The 20,626-nt window shown below is 44.9% G+C and overlaps 1 protein-coding gene across 7 annotated transcripts in view; it reads right to left on the bottom strand.

Moving 5' to 3' along the window:
• Window positions 1–20,626, bottom strand: part of SFMBT2 (Scm like with four mbt domains 2) — a 245,501-nt gene that overhangs the window by 13,662 nt on the left and 211,213 nt on the right. For all 7 annotated transcript variants that reach the window (XM_017521225.2, XM_017521235.2, XM_017521222.2 and 4 more), the window contains 4 exons: window positions 15,020–15,129; window positions 4,783–4,958; window positions 831–997; window positions 209–472 (listed from right to left, as the gene is read on the bottom strand). In XM_017521225.2, coding sequence (XP_017376714.1) covers window positions 209–472; window positions 831–997; window positions 4,783–4,958; window positions 15,020–15,129 — 717 coding nt within the window. The remainder of the gene's footprint in view (window positions 1–208; window positions 473–830; window positions 998–4,782; window positions 4,959–15,019; window positions 15,130–20,626) is intronic.

The raw sequence follows: 20,626 nt of genomic DNA, 5'->3' as shown, positions 1-20,626 counted from the left end.
GAAAGAGATGCTACCTCCACCCTGCGAGCTGCATTCTGAAGGTGAAAGGCCCCTGCGCCCGGAGGTGAAGCACCAGCCTCTGTCCCTGACTTGGGAAAGAGCTAGGGCAGGTGCTGCCGCTGGAGGCATTTTAAACAGGGTTTCCGGCATCATGGCCCTGAACTATCAGACCCAGCAGGAACCCCTCTGCCCCACGCCCGGGCGTCACCTCTGTCCCCTCGGGCTTGGCCGGCGGGCACTTCTCCCCTTCCTCTGCAGAGGAGGCGGCCGGCGCCCTGCGGCCCCTTCGTGTCCTCTCCGGGGGCGGCAGGCGTGGGGGCTCTGAGCCACTCCGCAGGGTGACGGCCCTCCGGGGCCGGGCCGAGGGCACCTCCGCGGACGAGGTGTCTGTCTGGTCATCCCGGAGCTCGGAGCCGGTCTCCTCACTGGCGGTGTCGTCGTCCATGGCGCCAGCGTCCTCCTCCTCGCTTTCCTGAGAAGAAGAAAAAGGCATTTAAGGGGCTGGTGGCAGGGGGTCCCCGCGGTCAGACCACGGGGTCCTGTGGTCAGACCTGGGGCCCAGTGCAGACCCCTTAAAAGCCCCGTCTCAGGTGGTCTCTAAACTGGAGCCGATGGTCCCACCCATGGGCCCTACGAGGCCCCTTCCCAGCCAAAGCAGCTGGACACGCTACATTTGTTTCCAGTAAGTAAGGGGGAGGGGGTGTCTTCTCTGGTGTTTCAGACCATCCTGCTGCAACGTCCAGAGCCACCTCTGCCATGAAGCAGCCACACCTGCCAGCCAGGGCCAGACGGCAGAGCCACAGGCTGGCGGGCGCCCAGGCAGTACCTACCTCCCCCGAGCCCGCTGTGAAGTCCATGGCAGAAGACCTCCGTTTCTTCTGCACGAAAATGGATTTCCGTCGCTTCCTCCGCCTGGTGGGTTTGGGGTGTCCGCTGTCAGGGTTGCTTTCTCCGATGGGGGGCTTGGAGATCTTCTTTCTCTTTCCATAGTAATAGGCTGTAGGAAGGAAGATAAGAAACTTTTGAAGGCTATCCACACACACACAGACATGAACAGAGAGAGGGAGAGAGGAAGGAGTGAGACCATTCTTTCATCTGATATCTCTGTACCTTAGGAAGTCATTCTGAGAAAACATCTACATGGGGAGAAGTGAAGCCCATCTCTGCTAAAAATACAAAAATTAGTCAGTTGTGGTGGCACACACATGTAATCCCAGCTACTCAGGAAGCTGAGGCAGGAGAATCACTTGAACCCTGGAGGTGGAGGTTGCAGTGAACCAAGAAACCAAGATGGTGCCACTGCACTCCAAGCTGGGCGACAGAGCAAGACTCCGTCTCAAAAAAGAAAAAAAAAAAAAAGAAGCACTGCTCCAGTGTTTTAGGTCAGGAAGGTGTTTGGGCTGAATTCGGCCCTTCCCCAATGTTGAAGCCTGAACCCCCAAAGTAACTGTATCTGGAGGTCACTGACATTAATGAGGTCATAAAAGTGGGGCCTGGTGTCCGGGAGAGACACCAAGAACACACGACCCAGAGGAGAGGCCCCACGAGGACACGGGGAGCAGGTGGCCACCTGCAGGCCCAGGAAGGATCTCATCAGAAACCAAAGCTGCCGACACCCTGATCTTGGAGGTCCAGGCTCCAGGACTGTGTGAGGTCAGCGTCTGCAGTTAAAGCCCCGAGTCTGTGGTATTTTATTGCAGTAGCCAGAGCTAACTTCTGCAGAAGGTGAAAGAGACAAAGGTGTCCACAGTTCTCACGGGAGTTTATCCACTCCCTGTTAGGGCCCCAGACAGAGAGTGGTGGCTATGGCATCCTCTGGCACGCTCTGACACCTGCTCCCAAGTCTGAATCTTGAGCAATCAGTGAACAAGCACTGGGTGAACATCTGCTGGCATGGTCTTGGCATGAGGGACTCCCCCAGCTCTCGATCTGACCAAGACAAGCCGTGATCATGAACACATGGGCCGAGTTCACCAAGCGCCTTTCCTCTTTTCAGAGTTCCTTCTCATTGCATACTTCAGTCCCTTCTCATTTGGTGGGACTCAGGGTACTACTGAATTCTATAGCAGAGACACAGGTGTATATCTTAACTCAAAAAATTATTGAACTTTAGTAATGATTAATGTTTTAAAGAAACTAAATGTGTCATCAACTAATGAAAACCACCACTAAGGACCCAGCATTCAATTACGGCCCAGATGCCTATTCATTAACTAAAGGCTCAGCTGTCCCACTATGCGACACCCATGAGCCACAAAATCACTGAATGCAGCCAAGGAACCTTTATCCATGGATGGGGTGGGCCAAAAGAAAATGGCAAATGCCCTGGTGAGTGATGTTCCCCTGGCTGTGTCCATGTGTTCTCCTTGTTCAATACCCACTTATGAGTGAGAACATGTGGCGTCTGGTTTTCTGTTCTTGTGTTAGTTTGTTAAGAATGATGGTTTCCAGCTTTATCCATGTCCCTGCAAAGGGTGGGGGATGAGGGAAGGGATATCAGGGGGTGGGGGGATTGTGGAGGGACAGCATTAGGAGAAATACCTAATGTAGATGACGGGGTGATGGATGCAGCAAACCACTATGGCATGTATATACCTATGTAACAAATCTGCACGTTCTGCACATTCACCCCAGAAATTAAAGTATGAAAAAGGAGAAAAAAGAAAACGGCAAATGCACAGCCCCCACTTTGCAGCGGCCCCTCTGCAGGAAGCATGATTTCAGTGCATCCTCACAGTGCTGGGCCATGGGCGTCATCCTTTCTGCACCCCAATTTCCTTATGCACAAAATGAGGCCATCAGGATTAGCAAGCATAGGTTTCCTTCGGCCTAAGACCCTCTGTGTCTCACCCCCTCCCCTGCATTTGATCACAGCATGGCATTTGGAAAAACCATTGAGAAGCCACATAGCAGCCCTGTAACTCCCAGGAAGCACACCTGCTCCAAGGAGCCTGGCCTGTTCTCATCAACCTCTCGAAAGGAGCAGATGGTGGGAGAGCTTGGAACAATGTCCCGTGTCCAGTTCTACAGGGACTGTGTTCCTCAGTGAGCAGGAATGAGCTGCTGTGGGCGAGCCCTGCTTTGTGGCCATCTCCAGGTACAGGGCAAATGAGCAAGCCTCCGTCTCCACCCAAACCCCAAGCAGGTACAACAGGGCTGGGGCAGGCTGGCTTCTTAGAAGCCAGTGACTGGGGATGAGAATTGGTTTTAGGGAATGCAGCCAAAGGTCAGTATGTGTTTAGAGCCTTGGAATGAGACTGGGTGACCCTTGCTTTTCCAGTGCTTGACTCCACCAAAATATCATTCTGTCCTCCTCCCACTGGAGCCTGAGTTCAGTCTGTAGTAACGTTCATTATAAAACAACCCAAAGGATCTGGGGATTTAGGAGTTGTACTATATGAGATCCAGAGACATCTCTGAGTTCATTTCGGCAGTGCTGAACGGGAGGTGTGGGACCCTGCTCCTTCCCTGCTATTCCCGGTGTCCTGGAAGAATGCAGAAGCCCACCTGGCAGGTAAGCATGCACCACGCATGGCAAAGGTGAGCCCTCAGTCAGGCCTTTCTTACTGGGGGGCTGCTGTTTCCCAGTGAACCCCTCCCCTGGAAAAAGGTGAGGTGATGCAGAAACAAGCTCTTCTGGAATCAGATGACGTGCTGGGCCGACGTACATGTGGGCCCTGCCTGAGAGCCCTGTGCACCAAATATTGGGGGCTCTGTGTGATCAGTGAGGGTGCAGCTGATCTCCATCAGAAGGCGAAGTGGGAAGGAGACTCTGTGTGTTGTGTGTGTGTAGAAATACACTGATAGGTAGATAAAATACAAAGAAACTAACACTGTAAACAGTGTTTCAGGTGCATTCAGATTTCTGGTTCCAGCACCCATGTTGACAAACATCACAAATGGCCGTGGCTCACAGAGCACTGGCCACATGGCCAGGCCCTTGTCACACCCCAGCTGGCTGGAATGTGGCTGGCAGAGCCAACTTCCAGGTCACTGCCCCTTGCATTAGAGAGAACTGAGGGGAGATGCAGGAAACTCAGAACTGTAGGACAGAGGGAGAGATCAGGGCTCGGGCACAGGAGGTGGAGGTGTCTGGGAGTGGCTACCATGAATGGAGAAGGTCATCAGAAGGGAAGAAGGGCAGGGCTTGGGGGAGGTAGTTGCCTGAAGCCAGAGATCCTTGAATGGGACTGGGGATGGAAGAGGCAAGAGCTGAAGGTGGGGGAGTGGGGACAGCTCTGAGTCCTGCGCCCTGTGTCCTGGGACAGAGGCAGCGAAGAAAGTGATGGTGGATTCTGAGCCTTCCATGGCTCTCCTCAGTGGGAGCGCTGAGGAAGGCATCTAAACATGAGAAGCCGATTGTGACGAGGATGTGGCACCCGTATGAAGTAGGGCAAAGAAAGCGTCATTATACTTTCCCAGAGTAAGGACTGAGAAAGTCGTCCAGGTCCCTGCTACTGTGATCAGCTTTATTGTGCTTTCCCACCATCCACTGAGCTGTAGAGTCAATCAAGCCACTGAAACTCAGGACGGTACACACAGTTTCTTTTCTTCTTTTCCAAGTCCTACCAATGAAAATTCACCCTGTTTTAAATCATCCCAGCCCCTCCGTATGTCTAAAAACCTATGGCAAATCTTTAAACATCCTTCCACAGCAATTCCTATGGAAGGCTAGTCCAAAGGTTTAAAAGGAAGAACGCAAATGAAACAAAACCCCAATCCCTTCCAGCACAGCGCAGACCTCTGGCACCATGTGCTTCTTTTTTCATCATTTGTACTTACTGTACTTGGTTTTGGTATGAATGGAGCAGTTCTCTGGGCAGTGTTCAGATACCAGCACAGGACTAAACAAATTTGGACAGCACTCTAGCTTGGCACAGACTCGGCGGCAGAAATTCGCGACCTGGTCAGATGTCCGTACGATTTTGACCACAGCCCTGTATGTTTTGCCTCTGTATCTGGAAAACGGGGGAGGGAAAGCGATGGTAAGACCAGATTATGATTCAGTTCTATTCTCTACAGTGTATTCCAAAGGCAGCAACTTCACTTTCTGACGACAAAGCATATCATGCGTGGTTTTCCATGTCGTTTCTGTTATTTCTCACAGAGATATTCATAAGAAATGCTCACTAGTGTGCAAAAAATATGTCCTAACAGTGCTAAACCAGAATCCACTTCCAGAAAGACACCCCATTTAACACGCCTTCATTTTGCTACATACAACTTCATACCAAAGATGAGTGCGCAGGGTACATACCTAATGGGCATGGCTCTCGAAATGAGGTTAGTGAAGTCTAATGGGTATTTTCCTCTTGACACCGTATTTCATTTTTGAAAAATGTGAGTGCATATGGCACCATAATCCTTCCTTGAAAACCATACAAATTCAGAACTCAGAGACGATATCTTTGTCAAGGCTGTGTATCATATTGTTGAAATGGGGACAATTTCCATTATTCATAAATGGCATCTGTGCAGAATGGTGATAGGTAGGCCAGGTCATATTTAAATAGAGAGAAACACAATGGGTTTTATAAGGGGAAAAAAGACAAAAATAAAAAATAAAAAAACAGACACACACACACACACACACACAATGCAGAGTGACTGTATGCCTGGGACCTGGAAACCAAGTGAAGACTCCCAGCCTTGCAGACACTGGCAGCAAGTGGCTTCAGTGTAAACAGAACCATAATGTGTCTCAGGTAGATCAGTGACAGTTAAAGGAAAAGGCTGCTGTATTTCTCAAGTGCAAAGGGAGCAACGTGAAATGGTAGTGCCGCTTACCATACTGTGCCCATGAAGGTAACCAGCCACTCCTCCCCTCCAGGTTGGGATGGTGAAAGACGGCTCCAGGAACTAAAACTTGCTTCCACCTGCTCTCCAGCCTCCCCCTTCCCCACCGCACCCGCCTCCATGGCTTCAGTTCCTTTTTCCAAAGCAGTAAACCGAGTCCTTTCTGAACATGCACACCTTCACTGCAACTCCCATGGCCTCAAGTCTTGATTGAGTGGTAGGTGGTGGATGAAATCATACTGCAAGGAGAATGCACGCGGGAATCAACGTCTTCATAAACGTCTCTATTTCTTATTAGACTGAGGTCTTTGGAAAGCTGCAGTCTATTTGCATATTAGGAATAATAAAGGGCATTTCTCCAGTTAAACCTCCCCCCAGAAGTGGTAACTAACTGAGGGGCCTCACACAGCAGACCTTCATTCTCATTATGGATTAAACCGTGCCCTTCCCAAATTCTGTGTTCATAACCCCCGATAGGGCTGTAATTGAAGATGGGGCTTTCAATGTGGTAATTAAACGAGGTCATAAGGGTGGGGCCCTAATCCAATAGGACTGGTGGCCTTGTTAGGAGATGAAAGGCTGAGTGTGGAGGTTCACCCTTATAATCTCAGCACTTTGGGAGGCCAAGGTAGGAGGATTGCTGGAGCTCAGGCATTTAAGACCGGACTGGGCAGCACAGTGAGACCCCCATCTCTACAAAAAATTTAAAGTCTAGCTGGGCATGGTGGGGCACTACTGGGAGGCTGAGGCAGGAGGATTCCTTGAGCACTGGAGGTCAAGACTGCAATAAGCTATGATTGTACCATTGCACTCCCACCTGGGCTACACAGTGAGGTCCCCTCTCCCCTGCCCCCTAAAAAAAAAGAAGATGAAAAGCCACCAGGGGTGTACATGCACAGAGACTAGACCATGTGAGGGCAGAGGGAGAAGGTGGCCATCTACAAGCCAAAAAGAGAAGCTTAAGGAGAAACCAACCCTGGAGCCTTCACCTTGGACGTTTGGCCTCTAGAGCACTGAGAAAATAAACATGGTTGAAAAGCCATGTGGCCTGTGGCTCTTTGCTGTGGCAGCCTGAGCTGACTGAGATGAGATTCATACCTCCAGGGGGAAGTGACAAGAACGGGGACCCCCGAACTACCTGTCTGCAGCTCCCCATCACCCACACAGCGGCTTCTCCTGACCATGGCTGCTGTCTGCTTGTATCCTTCCTTCTCGATTCACATTTTCTAAGGATTCTCTGAGGTCCTCTTTCAGTACTTTTCTCTGATCTTAGAGGAAAGACCGATCTAGACTAAGGGTATGGAAGTTTCCCCCAAAGACTTTTCAATGCACTAGGAAAATGAGAGATCTGGAAATCCAAATGCCTTTCGTAGTTATCCACAAAGAACTGATCTGATGTATGGGAATCCTAAAACTTGGACAAACATTGCTTACAGAGATGGCGTTTTCTTGCCATCATATATAAATATCAAGTGTAATATTGCTTTCCTTAAACATAACTATTCAGTAAAGAATAAAAATTAAGCTCCTCGTCTCCCTCCCCACACCCATCAACACAACAAGAATTTAGAATGAGACATGCTTCTGGAGCCTAGATATTGTCATTTGCTGCTCATCACTTTTAAGAAACAAACTTTCTCCTGCCCCAAGAAAAACCACAGACAATGAATTCACCAACATAAAACTGGTAACCAGAGCTAGAAAAAGCAGACTGGATGGGTTCTTGTTTTAAATGTAGGCACCACAGCCCTTATCCACGTATGACGTAAACAGCGCCTCGCTGAAAACAAAAGCACTTGAAGATAAGTTTTAATCGCCCTTGGGTGCATTTTTATAGCTATCATGGGTACAAAATAATGGTCAACTTCTCAGTTGACAACAAATCACAGGCTTTTATTTCATTGACATATCACCAAGCTACTGAAATGTGAAATTTCAGCTTTTTAGAAATATCTTTCTAAAGACCGGAAAAATACTTTTCCACTAATAAATCATTTTTTTAAAGTATCAACAGCAAAAACAGATGAAGAATTAAATTCTAACTTGTGCTCTATATCTGCATACTCTACTACAGGTATTTCATATTTATTCAGGGTCCTTCAGATCCCAGCCCCTGGGTGTTTCTTTTTCTCAAATTTCTCTGATGGGTGAAGTTTGACCTTCCATGTAGCGAGAACCAAAAATCCATCTTCTGTAGATATGATCATGCTTTAAACCCTATAGCCTTGAGTGATTGTTGGCTTTTCTAGGCCCTCCATTGACCCTGTGTGTACAGACTTTCTTCTATGTGCGTTTCAAGAGGGCCTCCAGGACCCATGTTGGGGTGGTTCTTGCTTACTGCTTTTGCTGCATTTTACAACAAAAAACAGCACAACTGGGGACATGGTACGTTCCTCATGTTGTGGGACATGGAGAGTAAAAACCGGGAAATGTAGAATGAAAATACTTTACAGCTACATTTTCTTTTGCAGTCTTATCCAGTACGAGTTTGGTGGTCCTACAGCTTTGTTGGAAAAGAGCTCAATATCAAGACTCTTAGAGTCCCTAAAAAAAAAATAAAATAATGAGACATAAGAATGCAGGAGAAATGTGCAAACCATGTCAGATGTCAGTCTGCAGAACAAGGCTCAAAGAGGAGATGCTCATCAAACCTCCAGGTGACAAGGCACATACACGTGGTGCCATAGCAAAGGGACGGGTGAAGGGGGCAGCTATCTGGGGGAAACAGAATCAGGGTGGCTTCATATTTTGAGATGGGGAGTCTTGCTCTATTGCCCAGGCTGGAGTGCAGTGGTGCAATCTCAACTCACTGCAACCTCTGTCTCTCGGGTTCAAGCGATTCTCCTGCCTCAGCCTCCAGAGTAGCTGGGACTACAGACATCTGCCACCATGCCTGGCTAATTGTTGTATTTTTAATGGAGATGGTGTTTCACCATACTGGTCAGGCTGGTCTCGAACTCGTGACCTCAGGTGACCTGCCCATCTCGGTCTCCTAAAGTGTTGTGATTACAGGTGTGAGCCACGGCGCCCAGCCTCATTCTACTCTTTATTTTACCAAAAGTGAAAGAAAAGTGTGTTTTGTACTTTTATCTTCCATGAAAGACTTACAAACAGCATATCAACGACATAACTTTGTAGGCAGAGTGTATGAAAAGAACAACCAACCACGAGATAATGCTTTTAACTTTCTACTGACACTGTGAGACCAGAGGGCAAGACAATGATATTGTTACATGGCCCGGCAAGGCTCTCATAAACGCCAAGTTTTTGAAGCATGTATTTCAAGTCTCAAGAACAAAAAGAGGAAAATATTAAGATTGACAGCTGAGCTCACACACACTAGAAAACTTCCTGGCAATATAAATAATCTCAGAAAGAAGGAAAATAAAAGCAACAAGCAAAAGACCACTGAGTTGGAACTAAGGAATAGCAAAGATAAAAAGGTGAGGGAGGAGACAGCTGCAAGGGAGAGGTCCAGGAAGAGCCTTCATCTTAGTTCTCAGACAGACACTGCAGTCCCAGCACTGCTGTATTAATCAGGTCGCACAGAGCTCTGGAAGGAAGCACGCAATCTTGTCTTCATAAGCTGAGCACATAAGGAAAGGCTGAGGCTGACAGTGCTCTCAGAAGCACACTTTGAGACCGTAAAGGAAGTCGCAGATCAACAGTGGGAAACCTGGGAGATGCTCTCCCTAGTTGTCAATGCAGGACACTGAGAATCCCAGAGTCAGAGATTATTTTAAGCTGAAGATATTTGAGATTCAACAGATACAGAAAGAAGCCTTCTCAGAGCGCCCATTATCTGACTGAAAGCAGAAACTTCAGAGAAACAGAGACTGCCATAAATTCCCTCCTTGAAGGCATCTTCTACTCCCAGGAGAGAGACTTAAGAGTAAAGCTGCCATAAATCCCCGCTCTGGGGGTGTTTCCTGGCCCGGCCATGAAGAAGACAGAAAGACCACTCACACCTGCGTAAACACAAACTTTCTCATCCTCCCATCTATTCTCCTCAAATCCAATTTGTCTTTCCCGAAGCAATCTGCTTGTTCTTCCGATAAAAGTCTTTGCTCCCAGCTCCCTTTCCCGTACTGAGCTGGATATATAATCCCCAAACGACTGACCGCTCCTCTGAGTTACTCAACACTGAGCACTCCCTTGTATGAGCGTTACACATGTCAGTGGGCTGTTTCTTTTCCCACTAACCTGTGTTTTGTCAGTTACATTTTCACATTCCCAGTCTCTGAACCTTAGAGAGTTGGGGCAAAGTTTTCCTCACCGGAATCAATATAAAGTGTGTGGCCTTCCACTTTCTTCCCATTAGCCAAAGTAGGGAGTTTTTTCCACATCCAAGTGCCTATGGCAGGGGTGGAGAAAGACGGAGGAAGATGGAACGGTAAGAATGCCGAAAAAATTTTCTCTTCTCCTTCAGTAGGTGATAAGGTTTGGCTGTGTCCCCACCTAAACCTCATCTTGAATTGTAGCTCCCATAACTCTCATATGTGGTGGGAGGGACCTGGTGGGAGGCAAATGAATCATGGGGGTGGTTTCCACCATATTGTTCTCATGATAGTAAGTTTCAAGAGATCTGATGGTGTTACAAGCAGAAACCCCTTTCCCCTGATTCTCATTCTCTTCTCTTGTCTGCCACCATGCAAGACATGCCTCTCACCTTCCGCCATGATTGTGAGGCCTCCCCAGCCACGTGGAACTGTGAATCCATTTAACACTTTGTTACTTATAAATTACCCAGTCATGGGTATGTCTTTCTCAGCAGCATGAAAATGGACTAATATGGTGGTTGAAAGTTGAGAAAAATCAAAATGGATTTTGAGTCAAAAAGAAAAACAGACTGAAGAAGCCAACACTGGTGCAACCATCAGTTCGTAACTATTTGCTCAGCCCAAGCAGGAGGATGTCATGATGGTCTAAGTTCCAACATTTACCCTCAAAATCACCCTATGAGACCTTTTAACAAAATCTTATCAGGCAGTAATAGGGGTGTGGGAGCGGAGGACGAGGTTCTGGTTCTTCGAGCCAAACTCACACCCTCGAATGCTGAAGGAAGAATTAAAAGAGAAAGGAGGCAGTGACTCTGAGAACACTGCAGAAACAGGGAAGCTTTGCAGGCTGTGCAAAAACCTCTCTTCTCATCAGCAATAGTGAGTTACGGTTCTCAGTTCCTTCAGAACAAAGCTTTCACTTCATTGATCTCATTCTTAGTCATTAGACACCAGAGTCGGGAGAATGTGTCACAGGTTTTCAGTCTAAGGACACCAAACTCCTCAGAAGTTTCTTTCTTCCTTCTTGCCTTTGAGTAACGGGAACTCTGCAATACATGGGAAGTGTATGTTTATTCCAGGAGACTGCTGCTCCTCCTGAACGTCCTAAGCTGGATTGTTTGAATCAGGTATGCCACACCATGAACCGATGAATTCAGGTATACACACATACATACAGAAATGCAGTCTTCTCTTCAAATAAACTGGTTCATCCCCCGGCTTAATGCAAAGTTCACCTCATACGTTTTTAGGACAGCAAACGACACACACTTAGGCAAGGTAAACAAAAATTAAGAAATTACCAAACGAAACCTTTTATGGCAAAGTTTCTCAGTTTGGGAACCCTTTTCTTACATAAATCACTTTATAGCCATATATTACGAGTGACAGTTCATAAGACACAGGATTGCATAAAAGGATAAAAATTAATGTCAAATAAGTAAAAAAACATACAAAAATAACAAAAGCCTACAAAAAAAAAAAAAAAAAAAAAAAAAAGCAACCACAACATTTCTACAGAGCTGAGCATGACCCACCTAACAGTGAAGATTTGACTTTATCTCCTGGCCTCTGATAAGTGACAGTGAGCTCTAACTCACATGAAATCACACCAGGATATTTTCTCTTTAAATATTCTGAATAACCATAGCAAAGGACTGGAGAAACTTTTAAGCTCCGCCTGGCTTTTATAAAGGTGATCACAAAAGCCATTCAAAGAAGAGTTACGACAGTCTTTTTATTTTCCCTCAAGAAGATTCTGTAACATGTTGAAAAACACATTTAAATGTCTCTAGATGCAGGGAGGTAGAGGGCATTTTTTTCTTATCCCCCCCCCAAGATATAGCCTAAATTCCTCCACTCTTGTAATTCAAAATAATGTAGGTAAATTGAGCATACTTAAATTCATTGGCAAGAAGGACATTTTCTCTTCCAGAACAGAAATGAACTACATGAGAAGCCATTTTTTTTTTCCTTGGCACAAAAGCTAGCAAATTTTTGCTTTGCAATACATGTTGAGGGTAATAATGATAGACTCCTCACAAGTTCAAATATTGCAATAATTCCTTTCATTCTATAAAAGGTACGGCTGTTGGATAAATAAGGGAAAAATCACCAAGAGACAATTGTAGGTAATAGTGTAATTTTTCATTATATTTACAAGTCAAAACCTTTACAAAGGCACCTTCATCCTCTCAAGCAAATGGGTCTTTACTCTTAGGAAGTGGAAAAAACAACCAGAAATCCTAGATGCCAAATGAGAGCAATCACTGACCTACGGATAATCTCACATCCTCTCTTCCTGAAAAAACTCTTTATGATTGTATAAAACAGCTCCCATAAGCAACCAAGAGGACTGTCATACATATATGTATGTATGACATATATATGTATATATATGTCATCATATATATGACATATACACATATATATACACATACACACACATATATAACACATACATACACACACATCTATCTACATATATATAATGTATTTTATTTGTTGTAAAGACAGGGTCTTGCTATGTGTCCAGGCTGGTCTCGAACTCCTGGGCTCAAGTGATCTGCCTGCCTCGGCTTCCCAAAGTACACGGATTACAGGCATGAGCCCTTTGCCTGGCCTGGACCAAATGTCTTGAATGCAGGTCTCTCTTCTTGTATGTTAATTTATTCGTGACAGAAAACATGTCTGCCTTTCAGCCAATTGGGAAGATACCAGCTCTCTCTCCTTCCATTTGCACCAAAGAAAATAGCAAAGTTGTCAAGATCTAAAAAGTTGTCATTTTACATCAGAAGGAAAGAGGTGACTCAACACACAGTATCAGAGCAGGAGAGCTCCCACTGACTGTAAAGCTGTCATCATTAGCAGCTGCTTTGAGACGCTGCTATGATCTAGTACAGTTGAAACCCCATTCAGACAGACATTTTCTCATTATAAGTTGCTGTGTAAGATGTTGCTGTGGAACTTTCTGTCACGTTTGATATAATAGGTAATATGCTGCTTTTACAATTCAGCAGAGCCAGGTTTCACCATGTCTGTTTTGATTGTATCAGGCTGGATTTAATAAAAAGCTCTGATCGACCTGGTAACATGAAAACGAGTGCAAACACATGCAAAATGAACGCCCTCTCTCTGTGGATCTGGAGCGAGTTTCTGGCTTATTTAGAGGCAGGGGAGATTTTAATGGGATCTAAGATTTTTGTACTTTTATTATACCTATGTCCATTAGGTATACATGGACTGTACTGAACTCTGCAGAAATGTTTTCAAATACGAAGGATTTCTTGCTCATGTTTTTTGCCCCCAATACTACTACAACCTTATAAGAAAATGTTCCACTACCCCCAACGATCTCTTTAAATAAAGTAGAAAAATATGAAATATTAGAAAAAATTGTTTGTTTTTCTCTGAGCTATAGGTGAAGCTCACTTAAATATTTCTTGAGAAAGAAGGAAATGAAATATAGCAGCATCTTTCATCGGCCTGCCATTTTCTGCAAATAAACCCTCTTCTTATCTACATATACTTTCTTATGCTTTTGTGATCTGACAGAGTATGATTAGTCCATAAATGACTTTTACTGAATCTAAAACCCCCAGCGTTGTTAAAAAATGACACCAGGAATGCTAAGTGGATGGCTGGCAATGAATGTTGAGTGCCAGCGCAATCTCTAAACATCTTCGGTCACCACTAGCATGAGTTAACTACAGAGGAAAATATTACTGGTCATACAAATTACTCAATATTTCTCAATTTTCACTATGAATAGGGCAGGTGCCTTCTCTAAAGGAGGCTTGGAGATCCTCTAGCCAGTAAAAAGTGGTTTACTCTTTTTAAAAACCGTCATTTCTCACATGTTACATCTAAATGATTATTAAGAAGCCAACTATTAAAACGTACTCTATTTGAAACCCATAGATGAACATTAAAATTCCTGTCAAGGCCGGGCGCGGTGGCTCAAGCCTGTAATCCCAGCACTTTGGGAGGCCGAGGCGGGTGGATCATGAGGTCAAGAGATCGAGACCATCCTGGTCAACACGGTGAAACCCCGTCTCTACTAAAAAATACAAAAAATTAGCTGGGCATGGTGGCACGTGCCTATAATCCCAGCTACTCAGGAGGCTGAGGCAGGAGAATTGCTTGAACCCAGGAGGTGGAGGTTGCGGTGAGCCGAGATCGCGCCATTGCACTCCAGCCTGGGTAACAAGAGCGAAACTCTGTCCCAAAAAAAAAAAAAAAAAAAAAAAAAAAAAAAGTCCTGTCAAGCACTCTAAACAATTATTCAACATAAAATTATCTTACAAACGGACCTTTTTCTATGTACCTAAACCACCAAGTTCAAGCACATTGATACAGTTCCTGCTCTCAATTTCAGAGGTCAAGAAACTTAAAGCAAAGCAAAAATGTCACCTTTCCAATTAGCCTATTTCCAAATAAAAGAAAGCTACCTGACTCTATGCCAACCCTGATTTCACTGCCATTTACTTAACCCAGACCAAACATGCCTTGGTTCCTTTTATCTTTTAGAACAGTCAACTGCCAGAAAAGAGAGCATTTGCATTTAGCATAGTCTTTATAACATCAAAAATGAAGAGCTGTTTATGAACATGGTGTAATAATGATAAGGGATATCCTCTTTATAATTTTCCCCCTTTTGCTCAAATAATCTAGCGGTCCTGAAACGTACCAAGTTTTTATGCTGAATGTTTAACATAATAAAGTATTAGGCACATCTCTATTTCACCTTAGGAATCCTAAGGCTTAAGGCAACACTGGACAGCAAAAACACCAAGAAATCTACATGTCGTCCATAGAAATGTAGAATGAACATCCTTCGGTTTGTTCCGTTTCTCAGGGCTGTGTCACAAAGAGAAGTGACAAGTTTCAGAGTAGTGGGCGAAGTATTACAAAAACCCTTGCTTTCCAGAACTGAAAACACTTACTTGGCTTTCAACGTTTCCTCCTGAAAATTCCAGTGGGGATCTTCTACCAGCTGTAATTCTCTTAATACCCTTCCAGGCTTGTAGGCTGCGTTGATTATCATGCTAAGAACCTTTTTGGGGGAAAAAACAGGCAGAATGAGCTGCAGTTGCATTCATTCCTACCAACACGAGGACACTTTGAAAACCACACCAGTGACAATTAGGAAGAGCTCGCCATTATCCCCACATTAAATGAAGAACTGTGATTAAGTCTGATAGAACACTTCCCAGGCTCACACTGAGTTGTTTCACCATCCAGGGACAAAAAGAGTGGTAAAATCCAATCTGTCTGGCTAGAAAAGTGTGAACCCCTCTCTAGAGGGGGTAGCAGACTCCCATTAACTCTTCTAGTTGCAGAAAAGCTGAACCATTTTCACCAAAGAGCAATTTATTGTACTTCAACAGGATGACTCTTCAGTTGGATAGGCTACTGAACATTTCTTCTATTTTTAAAGATTTCGTAAGGAACCAATGAAACGGAGACAATCACTCATGAAACACTTCTGGAGAGGCTTCAGATGCTTGCAAGGAGGGTAACAAGTTGTGTGAAACTCCCCTCTTGCAGGCTCAATTCATGGACATTTAATACTAGGGCAATCTTCTGACATGTAAATATATATATTTTTTATTATACTTTAAGTTCTGGGTACCTGTGCAGATCTTGCAGGATTGTCATACATGCCATGGTGGTTTGCTGCATCTATCCCCCTGTCACCTATTAGGTATTTCTCCTAAGGTTATCCCTCCCCAACCTCCCCACCCCCTGCTATCGCCCCCCTAGGCCACAAAACCCCCAACAGACACCAGTGTGTAATGTTCCCCTCTCTGTGTCCATGTAACACCCACTTATGAGTGAGAACATGTGGTATTTGGTTTTCTGTTCTTGTGTCAGTTTGCTGAGAATGATGGTTTCTGGTTTCATCCATGTCCCTGCAAAAGACATGAACGCATCATTTTTAATGGCTGCATAGTGCTCCATGGTGTATATGTGCCACATTTTCTTTATCCAGTCTATCCTTGATGGGCATTTGGGTTGGTTCCAAGTCTTTGCCATGATAAGCAGTGCTGCAATGAACATACGTGTGCATGTGTCTTTATAATAGAAAAATTTATAATCCTTTGGGTATATGCCCAGTAATGGGATTGCTGAGTCAAATGGTATTTCTATTTCTAGATCCTTGAGGAATCACCACACTGTCTTCCATAATGGTTGCACTAATTTACACTCCCACCAACAGCGCAAAAGCATTCCTATTTCTCCACTTCCTCTCCAGCATCTGTTGTCTCCAGATTTTTTAATGATCACTATTCTAACTGGTGGAAGATGGTATCTCAATGTAGTTTTGATTTGCATGAAATGTGAATATTTTAAAAGCAAGTCTGGAACACCTAGTGCCATCCAAGGTCATATTTCCTTGATCCACACCTCACTCCCAAGTCCAAGAAAGCGAGCATGTGTATACCACAGGGTTCAGAAAGAGCAGGCATTTCTGAGAGTCCCAACTGCTGACCTGGGGGACACAATGCTCCTGTTAACCTCAATGAGCTTCTCTAATGAAAATGGCGAGGACCTCAGAGCCTGAAGCTGCTCACCTTTCAAAAAGCGAATCATCATGATGGACACTGATGAGTTCTGACACATTCCCGGGCTGCTGCTATTTGGATAGAGACCTTACAGAGAATGTGAGAGTGCAAAGCAGAGGCCTATGGTGTGGAGTTCCATGAAATGGCTCTCTGTGAAGCTCCACTGGGTGAGAGGTAGCAGGAACAAGACAGGGGAGCACACAGTGCCCATGCCTCCTGCAGGCTGTCCCAGTGCAGAAGTCGGAAGGACCGCGCCAGACATGGAGCTCACATTTCAGATTTCAGAGCAAAATACCATTGAGAAAGCAAGAAAAACAGCTGAGTGAGATGGGAGACTGGCATTAGTGCCTAAACACCTACGATTTTTTAATGGAGACTATCACAAAATAAATGGAAGGAGATGGGAGAATGTGGCTGGAATTTGGACGTCATGGTTTTCACGGGTCTGCCGTGTTCTGGAATGTGACCAGCTTGGTTTGTACCCTGATTTACTTCTGAAAACAACAATTTTTTCTCAAGTTGTAACTAAGGATTTGCTCTTAAAATACTTTACACTATGCAGTCAGCCCAGCGACTGCCTTTTCTTTGCCTGAGTAACATTTTGTTACATTTCAAGGGCCTCAAAACTAACCACCGAGAGAATGTGGCTTGCTAAGGTGCTAAAAAGCCAAGACAAGGCGGTACCAGCAGTTCTGTTGTATTTGTGTTTTCTGTATTAGAATAATCATCTGATTTTATTGTTTACTGTCAGTACAATTTACAGAAGCTCAGTTTAGAAATAAATCTAATTAGAACTGACTGCAATAACGTACACAGTGTTTATCAACAGACAATAAAATTTAAACAGATTCTTTTCATTGGGTTTTGCGGAGAAAACCCCAGAGCTACACGTTATTTGCTGCATACTGAGATGCATTTTGTGACTGTGAAGAGAAAATGCCTTCTGGAGTTCAATTCAGCCTGGGAGCAGGCAGCAATTAAATTATAAAAAGCATCTGATATTGAATGTTTTTTCCTTGGCTTTTCTCGATGCCACATCATCTGTCTCCAAATTCAACAAGCTCTCTATAAAACTTTGTAATTGTAAGCTGAATAATTTCTGTGCACATGACAATGTAATGTATTATAGTTACCTAATGAAAATAACTAAGTGGACAGCTGTTATGACTAGCCACAGTTAGACTGAATTATTGTGCTTTGCAAAACACTGGAGTTCAGTTCATTACGTTCTTGATCAGAGAGGGTAGCAGGGAACCTGTTCCCCCAAACTAACAGGACCTTAGGTGTCTCTCATCTTCCTCCACTGATATGGTTTGGCTGTGACCCCACCCAAATCTCATCTTGAATTGTAGCTCCCATAATTCCCATGTGTGGTGGTAGGGACCCTGTGGGAGGTAACTGAATCGTAGGGCCAGTTTCCCCCATACTGTTCTCGTGGTAGTGAATAAGTCTCATGAGATCTGATGGTTTTATAAGGGGTTCCCTGTTCGCTTAGCTCCCATTGTGTCTTGCCTGCCACCATGTAAGACGTGCCTTTTGCCTTCCACCATCCCCTGCCACGTGGAACTGTGGTCCATTAAACCTCTTTTCCTTTATAAATTGCCCAGTCTCAGATATGTCTTTATCAGCAGTGTAAAAATGGACTAATAAATCCACCCACCTCATTTCTCAGCTCTTTTACAGTAAAATCCTTAAGAATAGGTCTACACTCATCAATACCTCTTTCTCTTCTTCAGCCCCAATCCAATGGGGGTCTTCTGTGTCCACCATGTCCCTGAAACTACCTTATCCAGATGCCCCGTGAGGACACACGGCTGAAGGCTGGGTAGCTCTGGTTCTATTCTTACTCTGCCAGCAGGGGGTTCCCTGCCTTCCACCTCACCTTTTGAGAGCCTCACCTCCCAACAATGGCCAGGGTAATCCTTTCAACCACAGGTCAGATGAGGCCTTTCGTCTGCTCTGTTCTTCACCTAGGATGGTTCTCTTCCTGGGGAAATCCTTCCATCCCATCCCTCCCCATCCAGGTCTTTACTTCAAAGTCTGTATCAGAGAGGGCTCTGCTGAGCATCCTCTGTACACAGAACATTGCTCCCTTCATTCTCTGGCCTCTCACAGATAACTTATTATTAATATAGAAGTATTCCTTTATTGGTTGATTTGTTCACCATCCACCCCTACTATAACATAAGCAGCAGGAAATCAGGGACTTCATTCTGTTTGCTGCTGTATCTATGGTAGATAGAACTATAACTGGCAAGAAGAGGTGCTCAATAGATATTTTTTGTATTGGTTCAATAATTTCAATATGGGTTCTGAAATTAGATAAAATTATTCTGTTCATCTAAAAATTGACAACAAATTCACTTCAAGTGTTTGATACCATATAATCTATGTGAACGGAGGGTCAGGAGTTATCATTTTCTATTGCTTTTCATTGCCACAAAATCTTATCCTACGCTATGATGAGAAAGTTCATCAAATGTGTCTTGTCTTCTCTATGGGAAAATAATAAAGAAAAGCCTTACGAGCAAAAAAATTGTGCACCTTTCCTTTGCCAACCTTCCCTTTGCCAACCTTCCCTCTGCACACTGACGATGTGAGTGTGTTAAAGTTTATATCCACCCACAAGCTTGGTACATTATTCTTAGTGGGTGAACTAACCTTCAGCATAAATTTAAAACAGCAGCAACAAAAACACAACAGAGTATCTTCAAGAGGCCTGTCTGCATCTGTCTTTGATTCCGAGGACCGACTTCACTGATGTCAGCTGGGTAAGACATTCCCTCTGTCCAATATCACTTGGAAACGTCCTTGATATGAGGCCATCATTCCCATTGCCTCAACAATCCCGGGATGCTACCGACACACTTACGGCTGCTTCGAAGAAGGAAAGCTCTTCTCCCACTATGAAGTTTATGAAGGGGGAAGGCTGCCTGGGGCAGCTGACATTCAGGTTTCTCACTAGAAAGCTTTCTAGTTTGCAGGTACTAAAATTGTTGTGAGTGACATCCCAGGACAAATGCTCAGAGCTACACAATGAAAGAGACATTCAAACAGCACACCACAGACTCCCCAAATGTGAGAGCTAAACACCCCACACAAAAAGACGGAGAAAAATCGCTTAATGAATCAACCACAGGGCAGAAATCTAAACAGTAAATAACAGCTGAGACCAAATCCCAAACTGCCAGACCCCACTTGAAAGTGGGGAACCCAGTCCAATGGGGATTTTCTGTTGGTCTCAGCTGTTATTTAGACCAAATAACAAGACAGACTCAGCTTGTTATTTGAGACCAAATCCCAAACTGCCAGACCCCACCAAGACTGCAGGTGAGCAGGAGCCACTTGAGTCCTTTGGGGGTTGGAGGTCCCATGACTCTTTGCAGTCAGGCATCTCTGACTCAGGGCCAGAGGGGGGGACACCACACTCTCGTCCAGGGGTGCAGCACCTCTTCTTCGATCCTGCTGCTCCGCTCCTTCACACTCAGCCTTTGGACCTCAGCTGAGTACCCTGGTCTCACCAGCATCTCAGTGAATGGGGTGGAGAGTTACACTAGAGCCAAAAGACAGCCCCGAGAAGCGCCTCACTGCAAAGCATCCTCCATGCCCAGGCTTCCCGGGGCTTTCTCCAAACCCTTCTTTTAAGTACCAAAAGAAGAAAAAGAGAGGAGAAAATCAGGAGCTCTATTTCTACCTTTCTATAGAAAGTTACAGCTCATTGATTTCCCTTCTATAAATGTTCCTCTCTTAACCTCCTGAACCTGGGCTACCAAAAAGCAGCACCCATGACACGGGCCAGGCCTTCCTCCGAGTGAACACAATCGGGGAGCCCCTGCCTGCTCAGCACCCATGAAACTGTTGCAGAAAACCCACAAAGGGACTCCCACAGAAGCCCCACCTGAAAGGCATGTTTCTCTTTTTTTCTGAAAAACAGAAGTGACCTAATGTAACTGAGGTATTCTGAGCCAAATCAATTCTAAGTAA

The sequence above is a fragment of the Cebus imitator genome, unplaced genomic scaffold, assembly GCF_001604975.1.
Source record: "Cebus imitator isolate Cc_AM_T3 unplaced genomic scaffold, Cebus_imitator-1.0 Scaffold20, whole genome shotgun sequence".
Classification (NCBI taxonomy): Eukaryota; Metazoa; Chordata; class Mammalia; order Primates; family Cebidae; genus Cebus; species Cebus imitator.
The sequence above is the reverse complement of the archived record's forward strand: the minus strand, read 5'-3'. Positions and strand labels throughout refer to the sequence as shown.